We start from the raw sequence: 17,442 nt of genomic DNA, 5'->3' as shown, positions 1-17,442 counted from the left end.
CAAAGCAATGTAGTTAGCGCTCACGTTTTCCAGGATGGTTCGTCACGCTATTCATTTCGATGACTACATTGGCGCCTGTAAGCAAATAGGCATTCCTGTGTCTTCCTTTAAAAAAGTGTGAAACCAATCAAGTGAAACAAAGTGAAAAATAAGTAAACAAACAAAAAGAGTGAATGGTGCCCTCTTTGCTTTTATGCCTCATGGAGCCAAGCACATAGTAGGTGCTCAATAATGTGGGAGGGAGAAATCTTGTCTATAAAGAGAGTAATTCCTTTCTCTCTTCTTTCTTTTTCTTTCTTTCTTTCTTTCTTTCTTTCTTTCTTTCTTTCTTTCTTTCTTTCTTCCTTCCTTCCTTCCTTCCTTCCTTCCTTCCCTTCTTCTCCTCCTCCTTCTCCTTCTTCTTTCTGTTTGTTTGTTTTTCGAGACAGGGTTTCTCTGTGTAGCCCTAGCTGTCCCAGGACTAGCTCTGTAGGCCAGGCTGGCCTCAAACTCAGAGATCCTCCTGCCTCTGCCTCCCAGGTGTTAGAATTAAAGGCATGCCCCACCACTGCCCAGCAGGAGAATAACTTTTAAAATAGAATTCAAAAATGCTTCTGGCCGGGCGGTGGTGGCGCACGCCTTTAATCCCAGCACTCGGGAGGCAGAGGCAGGTGGATCTCTGTGAGTTCGAGGCCAGCCTGGGCTACCAAGTGAGTCCCAGGAAAGGCGCAAAGCTACAGAGAAACCCTGTCTTGTAAAAAAAAAAAAAAAAAAAAAAAAAAAAATGCTTCTGAGTAAGTTTTGCCATGTCCCAGCAGGTCAGCCTCCTCTGTGACACTCTAGGGACTACCGTGACTGGCCCCAAGTTGCATCCCTCTCTGGCTTTGGCACAAGAACTCTTGGGTCTGTTGGCCATCGTGTGTCATTGAGTAGGTCCTGAGCTTCCTGATGTCTTCTTAATCATGATGGTGACACATAGGGAGTGGTGGTTTGGGTGCCCTCTTCCACCTCTACCCTGACTGCAAGAGATGGGGGCATATTCTCTCTCTCTCTCTCTCTCTCTCTCTCTCTCTCTCTCTCTCTCTCTCTCTCTCTCTCCCAAGCTTCTTTTGGTGATAAAAGCTGAAGCCAATTGAAATTGGCAGTTCTGTGTTCTTAAGCAAGGACCAGAGATCACATGAAACACACACTTCTGAAACGTTTAAAGGAAAAAAAAAATCTAATCTTGCCTCAATAAAAATGACATCATGTCACTGTGCTCGCACAAGAGAAAGGCTTGAGAGCTGCTGGCAGTGGCCCAGAGTTCAGGGGTTACGGTGGCTGCACTGAATTCCCACGGGAAAGGTAGAGGGGGGTACGGCCTTTCAGGTGAGAGCTGCAGGCCGTCAGGTGTGCAGAAGAGCAGGAGGCACGGCAAAGTTCCCCCGAAAGTTCCCTCAGCGCTGGGCTCCTCCACACCTGCTCTCCCACCTGCCTCCGGGTCCCAGGGAGCTTTGGGATATGTTCTTTCCTCCAGGCAGCTGATTTTGAGGGAGTGGGCTGACAACAACCAGTCTGGGGAGTCTCGGTGATCAGTTTCTCTCTGAGGACACAGACCCAAGCCATGCAGCAACAGCAAATATTCTCCAGTGCCACTGATACAGTGTGGCACGGCTTCACGGTCAGAGCCAAGGACAGCAGTAGAAATTCCAGGTAGCCCACACCACAGCTGGCTGTTCTGCGTGGGAGCAAGTGAGGTGCTGGGAGCTGACCTTCACAGTGACTCAGTTTACCTTCCACAATTGCCCATTAACAATTGCTGGATGGGTATATTGAGGGATAGGAGGAATAGGGCTCAGAGGTCAGGACAGAAGGGCCACTTTTTTTTTTCTTTTCTTTTCTTTTTTTTTCTCTTGGTTTTTTGAGACAGGGTTTATCTGTGTAGTCCTGGCTGTCAATGGAACTCTGTAGACCAGGCTAGCCTTGAACTTGGAAATCTGCCTGCCTCTCCTTCCTGAGGACTGGGATCAAAGGCATGAGGCACCACCACCTGGCTGAAGGGCCATTTTTCGTGATTCAGGTTTTTGTATATTGAAAAGCTAGTAGTAAACTTCTATAAATGTTCATTTGTTGTAAATTAAACCGTCTATCTATTCATCACAGACTACACAGTCTCTCCTCCTCACCCACTCCTGTCTTGGGGACAAAGTATCACAACAAAAGAAACATGGAAGTTTCGTTTTACTTGAAGGGTTGGGCAGAGGGAGAGGCAGAGATATGGCTTTTATATTAAAGGAACTATGAATCTATGTGGAGTATTACGCTAAACGTACGGGTTATGTTAGGCTTCAATGCAGGGCACTAGAGCCAAGGCTGAGGGTGGTAACAAGACTTCCTACAGCCTCACACCATGAGGGGGCCAGAGGACACACATCTGGCCACCTGGGAGACCTTCCAGCAGTGGTCAGTTTACTTCCCTAGTACATCCCAGTCCAATCCCTTTCTGGCTACCATTCTGATCCAGGCTGTCTATACCTCTGACCCAGACCAATGCCACTGTGTCTTATGTGGTCTCCTTCCCTCCATCTCTGTCTACCTTAGAGCAATCAAAGAGATTCTTTAAAAGGCTGAAACAGGGGCTGGTGGGATGGCTCAGCAGCTAAGAGCACTGATTGCTCTTTCAGAGGACCTGAGTTTGATTCCCAGCACCCACATGCCAGTTCACAACTGTCAGTAACTCCAGTCCCAGGGGATCCAAGAGTAATAGACACCCAAGTGGCACATGGACATCTGTGCAGACAAAACACCCATACACATATAATACTAATACTATTATTATTATTAATAATAATAATAATAATAAAAGCTGAAATAGGCTCATATACATTTTTTAAAAAAGCCAAAGCAGACTGCAGGTGTGACCCAGTGTGACCTGTTCTTAGCATGCCAAAGGTTCTAAGTTTGATCCCCAGCAACGAAAACACGAAACAAAAAAGAAATATGTCTGATAAAGCACCCTATGTGAGCCATTCGCTTAGGTGGTCCAACACTGGGCCACCATAACTTCCCGTTCTCTTCCTCCTCGCTGGCTCACGTGAGCCTTCTCAGGGCTTTAGAGCACGCAGGCACAGTCCTGCCTCTGTACCTGCTCATTCTAGAAAGCTGTTCCCTAGGTGCTTATGGGATGTCTTCTCTAGGCGGCCTTTCCCAGAGCACGTGGTTTAAATCCACACCCCCTCTCCCACTTGATGTCTCTGGGTAGTGTGCGCCATCAATTGATATCTTGACTCTTCATCTCACATCAGGCTCTCTCAGATCAGGTGTCCTTTGCAGCCCCATGTTCAGTCTGGCTTCCACCTTTCCACACTGATTATTATTTATTTTTCTGGAACCTCCCTGGAATAAAGACAGGAAATTCCCATAGAGCCTGGAGAGATGGCTCAGTACATAAAATGCCTGTTATGCAAGCATGAGGACCTGTGTCGGGGTCCCCATCACCCATGTGGCTATGATCCCAGCACTGGGAAGAGGAGATGGAAGGGTCCCAGAGGCTCAGTGGTCAGCCAGTCTAGCTGAATCGGTGTGCTCAGCGATAGAGCAATCCATGCACATGCACACACTTGCATACACAAAACACACAGAAGAAAAGAATCTCTTGCCGACGACTGGCAAGAGATGATGAATGCACCAGCCATGGGAACGGGGTGAAAAGTTACCTCAAATCTATCAACAAGTGAAAGGGAAAAATCTATAACACTCAAGACCCCGAGTCTGGGTCATTCTATACAGTATTATTCTGAGCAAGAAAGAAGAGCGCCTCCCACGGGGTTCAGCCCCTGAGATTCTGTGTTATGACCAGTGTTTAGTCAAAGCACTTGGCGTATGTGGGTGTTAATGTGTCTCCCCCTTTCCTTTATCGTCTCCTGGTAAACACTTGTGATTCCTAAATGCCTAAAGACTGAATCAGTATTCTCCTGTTCAAACCAGCAGAGGCCACATCAAACAATAGCCCACAAGCTAGTATTAATCATTAAATAGGTACCTAGATGAACACACAAGCAAAAAAGCCATTTTCCACGTCTTTCTTGTCTATTTTATTTTTTAAAGAAATTAACAAAGCATAAACTTTGTCATTGACCTGTTCGGGAAATAATTGCACTTTCTTAACCATTCAAGACTTGTCGAGTTCAAGGCTCACAGGGCACATATTTCAGGCGGGAAAGTTTTTCTTCCTTGAGGCTTCCTCCAGCCATTGAACAATGGCCTGAGACTTGCATGTAACACCTGCCTTCTTAATATTCACACACCGTAGGAAAAATGGACCTTCCCAGCCAGGGTTGGTAGATACAAGTATCCGTGGTAGGTTTCCTATGCTGTAGCCACACCAGGGAGCAGACTGACCAGTGATGAGGGGGATGTCCTGGGCACACTGACTCCATCCAACATGAAACCAAGTCGAACATGCTGAAGGTACAACTGTCATCCAGCCCCTCCCGCCTTTTCCAAAGTCCTGTGTGTGCTAGATGAAATCCTCTCAGGTAAAAACTGGGGCTCAAGTTTGACGTGGGAGTCACAGGCCTGTAATCCGGGGTGCTCTATAAAAACAGGTGTTTGGTGTGCCTCAGTCACACTTCGCCCAGTGTGTCTGAATGTGATTACTATTTACCTCTTGGCTCCACAGAATCTTCCGTGAGAAGCTGGCATGAAAAGAGAAGCTAGAGGGCAGAAGAAGCAGGAAGTAGGGCCCCTCTTCCCAGGTATTTGTTGCCCTTGTGCATGGCCTGCTGGGTGAGGGCCCTCGGGGTTCACCTGCCCCAGGTGTCCTCATGTTCTTCTCCAGTCTCCCGGGAGGATGCATGGCCTACCCTTTCTATCTGCTCTGCAATGATGGGACCTGCCTGCTGAAATCTTACTTATTAACTTTACATAGATATGGCAGGCGGCGATTACAGGAGGATTGTTTGGGAGTGCGGTATCTCACTTCTTCCCACGTACCTTACCCTGGGAATTGCTTTGTACTTGCACATTGCCATGTGGTGGTGTGTGTTTAATAACCATCAATAAAGATAGGCCTGGGAAAACGTGGACAGACACAGATTCCTAAAGAAAGGAAAAGCCAGGAGGGTGATGGCTGCCCATAGGTGATCAAAAAGTTGTGGTCAAAAGTAAGCCTACCCCTTGACTAAGCAGTTACAAGTTTGAAGAATATGCTCACCCTAAGGATTCCTTGATTACACATAAAATTCATCTCCCTAAGTCTGAGTTCATCCAGTCAGTGCTCATTATCCAGATACCAGGGTGCCTACTCTACAGCAGGCTACTTCTCAAGTAGCTTGTTTATTAGAGAATCAAGAAAGGTAAAGAACCCGGGTGGTGGTGGCGCACACCTTTAATCCCAGCACTCGGGAGGCAGAGGCAGGCGAGTCTCTGTGAGTTCGAGGCCAGCCTGGTCTACAAAGCAAGTTCCAGGACAGACAGGGATACACATGGAAACTCTGTCTCAAAAAAAAAAAAAAAAAAAAAGAAAGAAAGAAAGAAAAATGAAGAGTTTGTGAGACATGGCTTCGGATATAACTCAACAGTAGAGTGCTTGCCTAGCATGCACGAAGGCCTTGGTTCTAATCACTGGCACCACAAAAAGTAATTAAGTATAAACAATAAAATGAACATCCAGTAAGAAAATGTAGCATGTAGAGGGGACATTTTTAAAACCTGGAACATCACCATGCCACACTGATGAATAACATTTGGACAGTGGGCAGAGATGGATGCAACTGTCCAGAAGGTGGTGCTTAACTCTGACTCCTACATACTAGGTGCTCCAAAATATTTGTCATGAAGAATTAAGCAACTAATTAGAAATGGAAAAAGTCTAACCCTCACTGTAGTATCCAACCACAGTCAACATGGTTATTTGACACAAAGCACATCAGTGGGGGCAATACCCTTCCACCCAGGTGATAAACCATCCCAGACATCGAGTCTATGACTGTACAATGGCAGGACTTTGGGAGTAGGTGAGGAGGCTACAGATCACCCAGGATCTCACTTGAACTTGAGTCCTGGGTCCCCATGTGACTGTGGGAGCCTGTTGAGATTAAGGCCTGGCTGGATATTTGTGTGAGACTCACATTGCCTGGCAAGGTCCTCCAGGAGCCAGCAACATACTTGATCAAGAGGCCTCCTGTGAGATCAGGCCAGCCTGGCAGGCACCAGCATGTTTCCAGAGAGCTCCCTTTCCGTGGGCCCTCTAGGACTGCAGCCAAGTTTGGCCTATAGCAGTTCAATCCCACAAAAGGAAGAACTCTGTTCCAACTTCATCTAATGTCCACATACTGAGTAAGGCTAAGGGGATCCCAAATAGACTCCACCATGTCCGCAGAAGTAGAGGGACGACAGAGATTAACGTGTGACCCTGCCTCTCCCTTTGTTCTGGGACCTCTTCCGCCAAGACTAACCCCAGAGCAGGAGACAGTCCTATTCCCTGTCACCATAAAAAAAAAAAAAAACCTTTTCCATTCTATAAGATTTGATCTGTGTCTATAACTCTACACACAGAACAGAATGATTAACCACTGAGAAAGCGCCCAAGTTCCAGAATTCTTCGAGGGACCTCAGTGGCAAAGCTGGTGTCACTTTCCGAGGTCTTCTGAGGAAGACAACAGGAGACACCTGGGGCAGCTTCCTGGGCTGTTCTCTCAGCTCAGCATCCCAAAGGAAAGGATAGAGTTCGCACACAAGCCTCATCTCTCAACCGCCTGGGAAGTCCGTTATTTGTCTTGCCTCTGACACGTGTGACATTGGCCCAAAGTTCCGGCAAGCTCTCCGTGGTCTAACCCTTCCTGGTATTCCTAATGTCATGCTTGCTGCCCCTGAGATGAAAACTTAGCATCTGAGGATCCAGACTCAGGAGACAGAGCCATTCTCTCTCCCAATCTTCCGTCTGGAGCAAAACAGATTAGCCCCAAGAAAGAAGGGCATGTGGCTTGGCGTAACTTGGATGACTGGAGGGGGCAGGGTGCCTGTTCTGGTGGCCCCTCCAGAAGCTTTCCTGGCTCCTGGAACTAGGAAGTCAGACTTCTTTCTCTTCCAGGGAATACAGAATGGTGAGCAAATCCGGGCAAATCACAGTGGAGAAAACTCAGCGGAATGCCTGCTTAAGGAGCCACGCTCCAGGTTACCCAGGGTACTTACCTGCAGGGCCTCTTCTTCTTCAATTGGAAAAAAAATCCATCCTTGGGGTAATAGAGATGATTTGATTTGAAATGCTCTTCTCCTCAAGAGACAGTGGGGAGAATTTCTAGATGGGTAGGTGGAGGGCCTGAGGTTTTGCTGCTCCCTCTCCAGGGAAGCAACCACACTTGTTACAAGCCATTTCCTCCTGGCCTGTTTCCTCATCCATTACATAAGTAAAGAGTATCTTTCCACTGTTGCCCCCCAGCCCATGCCTTCCTGTAATCTGAGATAACTGGAGGTCAGAGGGGAGTGGAGGAGATTGAAAATATATTGTATATATTCATCCATTTCACTCACACACACACACACACACACACACACACACACACACACACACACACACACACACATACACACACATCCCGATGGGGTACTGGGAGTTGAACACAGGGCTTCATATTTGTTGGACACTGCCTGGTAACACCAAGCTATATCCCCTGTCTCTACATTTTGAGACAGGATCTCACTGAGTTACTAAGGCTGGCCTTGAACTCTGTAACTCAGGCAGGTCCTGACCTTATAATCTTCCAGCCTCAGGGGGATTCACAGACCTACACCACCAGGCCTCATTTACATCATTTTCAGTCTTGAATTTTGCTCAGTTCATTTTTCTGGGCCGCTATATTTATTTTGGTTTCGAATTTTAGAGAGATTTGGTTTGATGTCACCATTTGAGTGGCTTATTTGCAAGCCAAATAATTGCATACCCTGAGTTTTTAGGGCCCCAGCTTCACCCCCACATTCCTAAGCCTTGGGCCTGTCCTCACAAGCCTCAGCCATTAACCCAGCTGGAACCTTTCATGCCCTGTGTCCTGAGGTAGCATCCCATGGTGTCTGGGAATGGCCTCCTCACCCCTGGACCTGCAGGCTTGCCTCACAGAGGCCTGGCTGCGAGGTGAGGCTCCTGGCTATGAGTGCATTTAGGGCCTCCCCATGCCCCTGTGGCCCAGCCTAGAGGGAAAGTTGAGCAGACCATAGGCACCCCACCCCCACCCTGCTGAGAAGGGCCTTCTTGGCAGCCACCCTCCTTCAGAGCCCATTAGAGAAGTGCACATTCCCTTGGTCTCACTGGCTCCAGTGAGTGTTAGGGGGCGGGGGAGCATTACAGGCTATTAGCCAATGTTGAAAGCCTGCTTCCCACCCCCCACCCGACTTCTCCTAGTACCGGCTGGGCTTGGCCAGGCATCAAGCAGGCGTTTTGTTCAGAAGTGGCAACTTATTTTTATCAAAGATGGAATGCAGCCTTGCAGTGGTTTCCAGTGCCTTTGCGTGGCAACCAAACATTTGTTCCAAGCATTCCCGAACCTTCTCTTCCCTTTCTCCATCTAAACATGGGGGGGGGGGGGGGGAGGCAGGGAGCCGCTTAGGAAGACGACGCTGCAGAAATGAAAACCCATTATTAATGTCCCTACTTTCAAATGCAGGCTCTGGCTGCTGACTGAAACTCTGTAAATCCTGCCCTAAAACAATGTGAGGACCACAGCACTGCCCCAGTGGGAAGGGCCTGGGCGATGGCTCTGCTCACCCCATCCCAAGCCTTACATTCCTGTGCCTTCTCTAACCGGCCCCTTCCCTCTCTGGAGGGTAAGGTAGCCACTAGGAGACACGGATTGCCTAAACCTTTCTGGTCACAGAATCTGGCTCAGATGAAAGCCGTGGACCCTCCCTGGGTAAGAAAGTGGTGCATTTGTTCATTTGGGAAATATTTATTAGACACCTGCTAGAAATAAAGGGGCACATAGAGGAAGAAATTCTAACTCCTTTTCAGGGACTGTTCAGGTGATGAGAAGTTCTGCTCGCTCGGGAATTCTGTGATGAGTTAGTTCCAAGACTCTCATCTGAGAAGACAATGATGATGATTCCAGTAAAGGATCCTGAAGTCTCCAGCCAGCCAACCGCCTGCAGCCGGAGCAGAAGAGTGGCCACAGGGAAAGTGATCTCCAGCTTCGTTCTGGCTCAGGTGTGGTGTCGCCAGGAGGCACACACAGACAGACATGCAGGCACAGGATGCCTGGAATGTCGAAAGTGTCTCTGGACACTCCCAGCTGCAAGGAGCTGGCTGCCGCCCCGGAGGAAAGGCAAACACGTCTCTGCTCTCCCGGGCTTCATTTTTCTCACGGAGTCTGAAAGGGCTGTGATCAGGTGATATGTGTGGGGCTGCTCCCTGTACAGGTGCAGGGCAGGTACGAGGGGAGGAGAGAGATCCGCCCCGTGTGTACTTACTCAAAGCTCTTTCAATAACCCTACCAGGATGGCTCTTGGCAAGGCAGCAACCCAGTCTCTGGCAGGCTGCAGGGAATCCGAGTGTGAGAAAGTCAGTCATGCGAAGGAAAAAGGGAGAAAAAAAAAAAGCTTTGAGTCCTCAGGCAAAATACCACCCCCCCCCCTTTCCCTAGCTCTAAAACAAACCCACAAGACATTCCCAAAAACCTAGGGGGAAGGGGGAGTCTCTCCTAGGCTGCGGACATTAGTTTTATGCTTTAAAAGCAAACAGGTGAGAGACGTCACCCCTCAGTCACACAGGCAGACAACGGAGCAGCCCCTGGTTGTGATTATTGGATATGACATCACACTGGGGACAAAAAGACCTCCACTCAAAACACCCCATTTCGTGTGCCCCCCCCCCACTTTGGGAATAAAGAAGAATATGACTGAAAACTGTTTCTAGGAACCTTTCAAGTTCAAAAATTCTTTCTGGATTTTGAGTTCACTGCCCCCCTGGGAGGGTGGACGGCACCAATGTGACATACCTTCACTGACCAGGAGACTAAAACCTCATCTGTAAGTGCATTTGCAAAGCAACCTCGCTCTTGGCAGGTAGCAGAGTCAAGAGTCAGGGCCTTCACAGCTTTTCAATCTTATTGGGAAGGAGCAGTGCTCAGGCACAAATTTATGTATAATTTTTGGTCACATGGGCCTTCTGTCCCTCTACCTAAAAGTGTGTATGTGAAGTCACTTGCTTATTCTACCAGAGCAAATACTCCTAAAGTGACAATAAATGAACTGTGATTAACTCTTTGATGTAGGGATAACGCCCGCGCTATCACCAACCGTTCACCATGTCCGAGCGAGGGGCTGTGGATTAAAAAATAAGGGACAAGAGACAGCGAGTCATTCGCCACGGCTGAATGCCAAGTGCCAGCCGAATGCCATTTATTGAAAGAGGGAGGAAACCTTAAATACAGGCTTACAGCACAATGGCGGATCCCCGGAGGGCAGAAGTTTGCTACATTTTTGCATCTATGCTGTTTACACCAAATGCAGGATACAGGAACAAAGAACCTCCGGTAGAACGTTAGGTGAGAAGGAAACCGGCAGGGAATCTGAATAGGGAGGACATCTGGTCAAGGTCGGCAAGCAAGGCGGCTGCCACTCACAGTGGGGGGCCAGGGCCCACACTTTGACCCATGGGGCTGCTGGAAGGCCCTAACTGACTTGTTCATCCTCTATGCACCTGCCAGGAACTTTAGCCCTAGAAAGAAAGGACAATGGCAGGCCAGGTTAGTGCATTAGGGCTTCAGAACAGACAGTAGCCAATCATAACAGACGGTGGGAACCTGGATAGGGTGAAAACGCTCCCTGGAAAGCTTTGATTCCCGGGAGATTCTGGGACAATGTATTCTTGGTTTGATTGCTGAAGTTGTTGTTGTTTTTTTTAATCAGAGACTTAGTAGGAGCTTTTTTGTTGTTTTTTTTTTTTTTTTGGTTTTTCGAGACAGGGTTTCTCTGTGTAGCTTTGCGCCTTTCCTGGAACTCACTCTGTAGTCCAGGCTGGTCTCGAACTCACAGAGATCCGCCTGGCTCTGCCTCCCGAGTGCTGGGATTAAAGGCGTGCGCCACCACCGCCCGGCTTAGTAGGAGCTTTTTAAGAAGCTTAAGAAGTTTGTCGGGGGGCACAGCAGAAAGGGGGACAGCACAGGTTCATCACCTTTCACCAAGAGTATTTCAAAAACCCAGGAAAACCCCACTGTTGAAAAGGCACCCGGGAATTCTCTGTCATCACCACCTTCCCATCTGTTTAGAATATGAAAGGAGAGTCCTACTCCATTGGTCCAGGTTGCAGAGCAACAAAAAAGGCATTGTTTATCAATTCTTCAGGACAAGATAGGGCACAGCCCACTCTCCAGCATGTCCACACACACACACACACACACACACACACACACACTGCATCCCCCCACCCCATAGGGTCAAGAGAATAAGTGTGAACAAAGCCAGGCTGCCCTGAGGTGAAGGTTTCTCTGCACACTGGTAAGGAGGGCTGTCCTGGGAGGCAGAAAAGAGGCTTAGAGAGTAAAATAGAACCCTACGAGAGAGCAGAACCTCGGGAGCATCTCTACCGGTCTGATCCCCTTAAAGTGGTCTGTCTCCAAGTCCTGTAGTTCATGCATGACACCCGTCAGGGTCATCTTTCTATGGATCCCTAGTGTCTTTTCTCCACTGTGACCTATTGTGGCATTCAGAGTCCTTTATAAGGCAGGATGTCTAAGGGTCTTGTGTGGTGGTCTCAGATTTCTTCCTTGCCCCTTCACACACCCTGAATGCACTCAGCATAAAGACCTCAGTTTCCGGGGATCTGTGCCTTAAATGCTATGGGTCCTCCCTTCCAACCCAGCCCCATGACTCAGCATATTCCCAACGCCTCAGCCATATTCTTCTGAGGTATAAAGCAAAAATCCTCTCCACCAGGAACTTTACCATAACATCTTCACGTATGACTAATTCTCCTGGGTTCTCTGTATCATTTTACTTCTGTCTACTGCCTCTCTTAAAGGCTCTCCCGGGGGAATCTTCTGGGAAATCCACAGATGGCAGCCATGCTCACACAGGTATCCGGCAGCGGGCTTTCTAAGGACACTCTGTCTGGTTCCACACCTGATGCAGGTGTGGCTTCGTACCGTGAAGGCACTCCTCCGGACGCGCCCCCCCCCCCAAAAAAAAACCCCACCATCTAAGCCCCAAGAGAAAGGGAAAAAGCAGAATCCCCAGGCATTGGTCAGAAAGTCGGGTTCTGTGCGTCTCCGCAGTCGGTTGTAGATTACTCCAAGGGAGCGGCCACTGTATCTCTCTCTCATCGTGGTAATCCCCGGGTTTAACAGTGTCTGGCTTTCCATCATAAAAGGGGGGGGGGGGGGCTGCCCAAGGTCATGCAGTCAACGAACCACTTCATCTCATCCGGGACCAGATCTGGAGAAATCATTCACATTATCTCAGTGGGGGTTCGGGGTGGGGGTGGGGGGTGGGGGAAGGGAGGAACCAGAGTGTGCGCGCCTTGTGTGCCAGGCCTTTCCCGGACGCGGGAAAAGCTGGGGGGCGGGGATCAAAGAACGCGCCTGGGCTCGCGAGCTGCCCCGAGTTCAGGGCGGCGGGAAATCCGAAGGGGTTGGGGGCACCAGGGGTGGAGGCAAGGGGGCGGACGATCGGGGGCCAGGCAAGGAGGGGAGGCAGGCAGGCAGCCGCCGGGGGCAGCGCGCGCCGCCCGCGCCGTGCGGCAAATCCCCCAGGGAGGCCGCCGCCAGAGCCCTGGCGCTCCCGGCCCGGCGCCCGCCACGTGGCACCCGGCGGCGGCGGCGGCGGCGGCGGCGACTCCTCCCGGCGCGCGGCCCGGCCAGCCGGCAGCACGCAGCCGCCCGTCTCGTCCCCGCCGTCCGCCCGCCGGCGGCCTCCCGGACGCAGCGAGGGAGCCGGGGGGAAGGGGCGGGCGAGCGGCGCGAAGCCTCTGTAACCGCAGCGGCTGAGCGGAGGCAGGAGGCTGACCCGGCCGCTTCCTAAGTGCGGTCAGGCATCTCGTGACCGCGGCGGCCACCCGGGTCCCTCCCTCCCCCCTCCCCGCCCCCGCCGCCGCCGCCGCAGTCGCCGGGGAGGTTTCGGCCGCGCTCAAACCCCAAGATCGGAGTCCGGCCTGGCTGGGGTGGTGATGGTGGGGGGGGGGTGGAGGGGTGGGGGGACGAATTCCCAGCTCGCCACCCTGGGGCGAGCGCTCTCCTGCCCGGAAGGGCTGACCTTGGCCGGGGGCTGGGGAGGAGGGGAGGCTAGCGCGGGGCCCGGCTCCCGACCCGCCACCCCCACGGATTCTTGGCTCGCCCGGGCCGGAGGAGGGGGCCCCCCGGACACACACACACACACACCCCCCACACGCAGCGCGCGCCAATGAGCCCAGGCCAGGCGCAGGGGGCGGGGTTTTCCCAGGCTCGAGCACAGCAGCTGCTATTTACCTTCTTGGCTTCTCCCGGGGACTAAGAGCCGGCCCCCGCTCCCGGCCGCCCGCCGCCGGCCCCCGCCTCCCTGCTCCCGGGGCGCGCGCGCGCGCACACACACACACACACGCACACACGCACGCACACACACACACCACACATCCTCTGGGTCCGGCCGCAGCCGCGGCGGCAATAAAACATCCTGGCACGTGCTCCGACTCCAGGCGCGCCCTCGCCGGCCGGCTGATGTCAAACTGCAGCTCGGCTGGTGGAGGAGCTCTTAAAGGGCTCGCGCGCCGGGCGCAGAGGCCGCCTTGGCCGCCCGCAGGGTGAGGAGGGGACAGGCCGACTCCCCGTCCGCCGCCTCCGCGTACGGCCGACCGGGAGAGCCTGCGGGGGGGAGAAAGGTATAGAGTGGCGGAGCAGCGCGCGCGCCCCTGTGGCATTGCTATCAAAGCCCCTCTTGTTCATTTTTCATTTGAAATTCCATTTCCTTTCTGCCCAGTAGGAAATTATTCTGATTGTTTCCTGGAGAAGCGTGAGGTCCAAGGCCCCATTCCCAGGAGAGGAATGAGAAAAGGGGGTGGGGGTGGGGGGAGGCATCCAAAAGCCACCTTGCTCCGAAAAACCTGCCTGTGAAGGCATTTCTCTTTTTTGGAGGGGGAGAGGGGCGGGTAAGGGAGTGATTAGTTTTGGGGTTTGGATATTGCTGTTTTCCCTCTGCATGAACAGTTTTCACTCCCCTGAACATACAGAATTAGAGCGGGAATTCACGAAGACGTTAGAGTAACACACCCTTGCGCGAGTTCCCCCGTTTTTAAATCACTAAATTCTGTCTTAGCCTATATTTTCTCAAAAAAAAATTTTTTTTTCAAGTGAACTTATTATACAAAGTAGCTCTGTTGCACGTGGCAAAGACAATAAAATCCAAAGACCTGGCCACAAAAGAGACTAGACCAAAACCGAGGCGGAAAAGTCCTCTCTAAAGCAAAGCCCAGAGGAGAGAGTTAGCAAAGGGTTAAAATCCTTTTGATTGACGTTGTAGCCTCCGGTGCCCCGGGCTCAGGCGCGCGCCATTGGCCGCCAGACCTTGTGCCTGGCGGCCAATGGGGGGGCGCAGTCCACGAGCGGTGCCGCGTGTCTCCTCCTCCCATTGGCTGAAAGTTACTGTGGGAAAGAAAGTTTGGGAAGTTTCACACGAGCCGTTCGCGTGCAGTCCCAGATATATATAGAGGCCGCCAGGGCCTGCGGATCACACAGGATCTGGAGCTGGTGCTGATAAGAGCGGAATCCCCCGTCTACCTCTCTCCTTGGTCCTGGAATAGCGCTACCGATCACTAAGTAGCCCTAAGACGTAATAAACCCTCCGCTGCTCAGGAGTTTTTCTTATGAAAGTCAAGTAAAAGGGACATAAGAAAAAAAAAATTTTTTTTTTTTGCGTGAAGGATTCCAAAAATAAAATTCTTTGGGGTTTGAGAAGAAAGAAAAAAAGGAAAGAAAATGCCAGCTGATATAATGGAGAAAAATTCCTCGTCCCCGGTGGCTGCTACCCCAGCCAGTGTCAACACGACACCGGACAAACCAAAGACCGCCTCAGAGCACAGAAAGGTAAGACAGTACCTGTGTCTCTCGGAAGCCCCTAGAAATTAAGTGGGTTGCGCGCAGAGGGGCTCCGTTTCCTTTTCCCTCTTAAAACCTCGGGGTGAAATGGCAGATCCCGTGGGAACTCAGACCCTTTTTTTTTTTCCTCTTTGCAGTCATCAAAGCCTATCATGGAGAAGAGGCGAAGAGCGAGAATAAATGAAAGTCTGAGCCAGCTGAAAACACTGATTTTGGATGCACTTAAGAAAGATGTAAGTGAGCAATGCTTTTATTATTATTATTATTATTATTATTGTTATTATTATTATTACTATTATTACTACGAATGCAATGATATTTCTCCGGCACAAAGAACCAAACTCTTCGCCTGGTGTGTGAGGATCTTACCCCGCCAGCATTGCGTTCCCTATGGGCAGAAGGGAGGTCCGGGCTTCTCCCGCGGGGCCCTGGGATGTGGGACATGCGGGCGGGGTTAGGGACCTTCAGAACTAGGAGGCAGTTGACAAGGGGGGGGTCTCACTTTCTTCCCTTGTTTCCTCTGCGTAGAGCTCCCGGCATTCCAAGCTGGAGAAGGCAGACATTCTGGAAATGACAGTGAAGCACCTCCGGAACCTGCAGCGGGCGCAGATGACCGGTGAGGACCGCGCGTGCGTCCCCTCTCTGCGGGTGTCCCTCTCGGCCCGCGGTGATTTCTTCCAGACTTCCGCCCGCGGTTGTGAGAGGCATTCAGCTACATTTTACTGCCTTGGCTCACTCCGCGTTCCCACGGTCTGGGTCTTATTTATAGCCACAACTCCCAAGTTGTTACTGCTCCGGAAAGGGAGGGAGAGGTTGTAGCCGAGAGGGTGGTGGGCGGCTTGGCTGTAGTGGAAGCTGCTGAGGGCGAAAGGACATTAGGACTGCGGCGGTTTGGGGCTCGATAGAAGCTAGGGGTCACTGGCTTAGCACCGGTCCAGCCCCTGCCGCAGGAGGGGAAGTGGGACTTGGAAGGCGCCTTGGGTGGCATTGCCCAAGGTCACGTCGCGCGCGGGGCTAGGGGTGGCAGATCTGGAGCGGAGATCGGTTTAAATGGAGGGAGTGCCCGGGCTTTTGTCGCCAACCTAGAGAGAAGGAGCTGGCTGTTCTCAGCCTACCCCACCCTCCCAACCCCAGGTGGTTCCGGAGGCGCGCTGCGGGGACCTCCCAGGGCGGGAGGCAGAGGCTCCGGGGCCAGGGCTGTTCGGTGACCCGTCCTTTCTCCTTCTGGCCTGCAGCCGCGCTCAGCACAGACCCGAGCGTCTTGGGGAAGTACCGCGCCGGCTTCAGCGAGTGCATGAACGAGGTGACCCGCTTCCTGTCCACGTGTGAGGGCGTTAACACCGAGGTGCGCACTCGGCTGCTGGGCCACCTGGCTAACTGCATGACCCAGATCAACGCCATGACCTACCCCGGGCAGCCGCACCCCGCCTTGCAGGCGCCGCCACCGCCCCCGTCAGGACCCGGCGGCCCCCAGCACGCGCCGTTCGCGCCGCCGCCACCGCTTGTGCCCATCCCCGGGGGCGCGGCGCCCCCTCCCGGCAGCGCACCCTGCAAGTTGGGCAGCCAGGCTGGAGAGGCTGCCAAGGTTTTTGGCGGCTTCCAGGTGGTGCCGGCTCCCGATGGCCAGTTTGCCTTCCTCATCCCCAACGGGGCCTTTGCCCACAGCGGCCCTGTCATCCCGGTCTACACCAGCAACAGCGGGACCTCGGTCGGTCCTAACGCAGTGTCTCCTTCCAGCGGTTCCTCGCTCACTGCGGACTCCATGTGGAGGCCGTGGCGGAACTGAGGGGCTCAGGCCACTGTTCCCCCCTAAACTCCCTAGCCCACCTCTCTTCCGACGGACACTAAAAATGAACTTGGACATTAGGAGAGAAGACTTTTATAATTTGGTGGTTACTTTGTTGCTTTTTTTTAATTTCTAAAAAGTTACTTTTTGTAGAGAGCTGTATTAAGTGACTGACCATGCACTGCATTTGTATATATTTTATATGTTCATATTGGATTGCGCCTTTGTATTATAAAAGTTGAGATGACATTTCGTTTTTTACACGAGATTTCTTTTTTTATGTGATGCCAAAGATGTTTGAAAATGCTCTTAAAATATCTTCCTTTGGGGAAGTTTATTTGAGAAAGTATAATAAAAGAGTGAAGGCTTTTATGTCTTAGAACTGATTATTTCAACATTTGTAAAAGGGGTCTCTTGAAATTCATATTACATGTAGTCTGGGAACCCAGAAATAGAATTAAAATATAATAATAATAATAATAATAATGTTTTAAACAGAAACCATCAAACCTTTCACCAACACTCCACGAACTTTAAAAAGTCTTAACTTATGAAAATTCATTTGATGGGGCTTTCCTGATAAACTTGTGGTCATTTCTCTTTAAAGGACTGGGGGGGGGGTGTGAGAGGGAGGAAGGAAGGAAA

General features: G+C 51.3%; 1 protein-coding gene and 1 long non-coding RNA gene across 4 annotated transcripts; one reads left to right on the top strand and one right to left on the bottom strand.

Moving 5' to 3' along the window:
- Positions 1 to 8,886: 8,886 nt before the first annotated feature.
- Positions 8,887 to 15,626, bottom strand: LOC128111981 (uncharacterized). 2 transcript variants are annotated; one of them, XR_008218809.1, is made up of 4 exons: positions 15,514 to 15,626; positions 15,012 to 15,158; positions 13,410 to 13,781; positions 8,887 to 9,483 (listed from the first exon to the last, which is right to left on the bottom strand). It is a non-coding gene; the product is annotated as an uncharacterized LOC128111981 (long non-coding RNA). The 2 variants fall into 2 exon arrangements; XR_008218808.1 differs by lacking the exon at positions 8,887 to 9,483 and adding an exon at positions 10,306 to 10,666.
- Positions 13,687 to 17,169, top strand: Hes1 (hes family bHLH transcription factor 1). Of its 2 annotated transcripts, XM_052740587.1 has the most exons (5): positions 13,687 to 13,798; positions 14,837 to 14,999; positions 15,149 to 15,244; positions 15,540 to 15,627; positions 16,247 to 17,169. In XM_052740587.1, the coding sequence occupies exons 2-5, from the start codon at positions 14,892 to 14,894 to the stop codon at positions 16,795 to 16,797; spliced, it is 843 nt and encodes a 280-aa protein (XP_052596547.1). In that variant the 5' UTR covers positions 13,687 to 13,798; positions 14,837 to 14,891; the 3' UTR covers positions 16,798 to 17,169. The 2 variants fall into 2 exon arrangements, with proteins under 2 accessions (XP_052596547.1, XP_052596546.1); XM_052740586.1 differs by lacking the exon at positions 13,687 to 13,798 and having other exon boundaries at positions 14,001 to 14,999.
- The last annotated feature ends 273 nt before the right edge of the window (positions 17,170 to 17,442 follow it).

Source organism: Peromyscus californicus, unplaced genomic scaffold, assembly GCF_007827085.1.
Source record: "Peromyscus californicus insignis strain IS unplaced genomic scaffold, ASM782708v3 Scaffold_16__1_contigs__length_79575227, whole genome shotgun sequence".
Taxonomy (NCBI): Eukaryota; Metazoa; Chordata; class Mammalia; order Rodentia; family Cricetidae; genus Peromyscus; species Peromyscus californicus.
The sequence above is the reverse complement of the archived record's forward strand: the minus strand, read 5'-3'. Positions and strand labels throughout refer to the sequence as shown.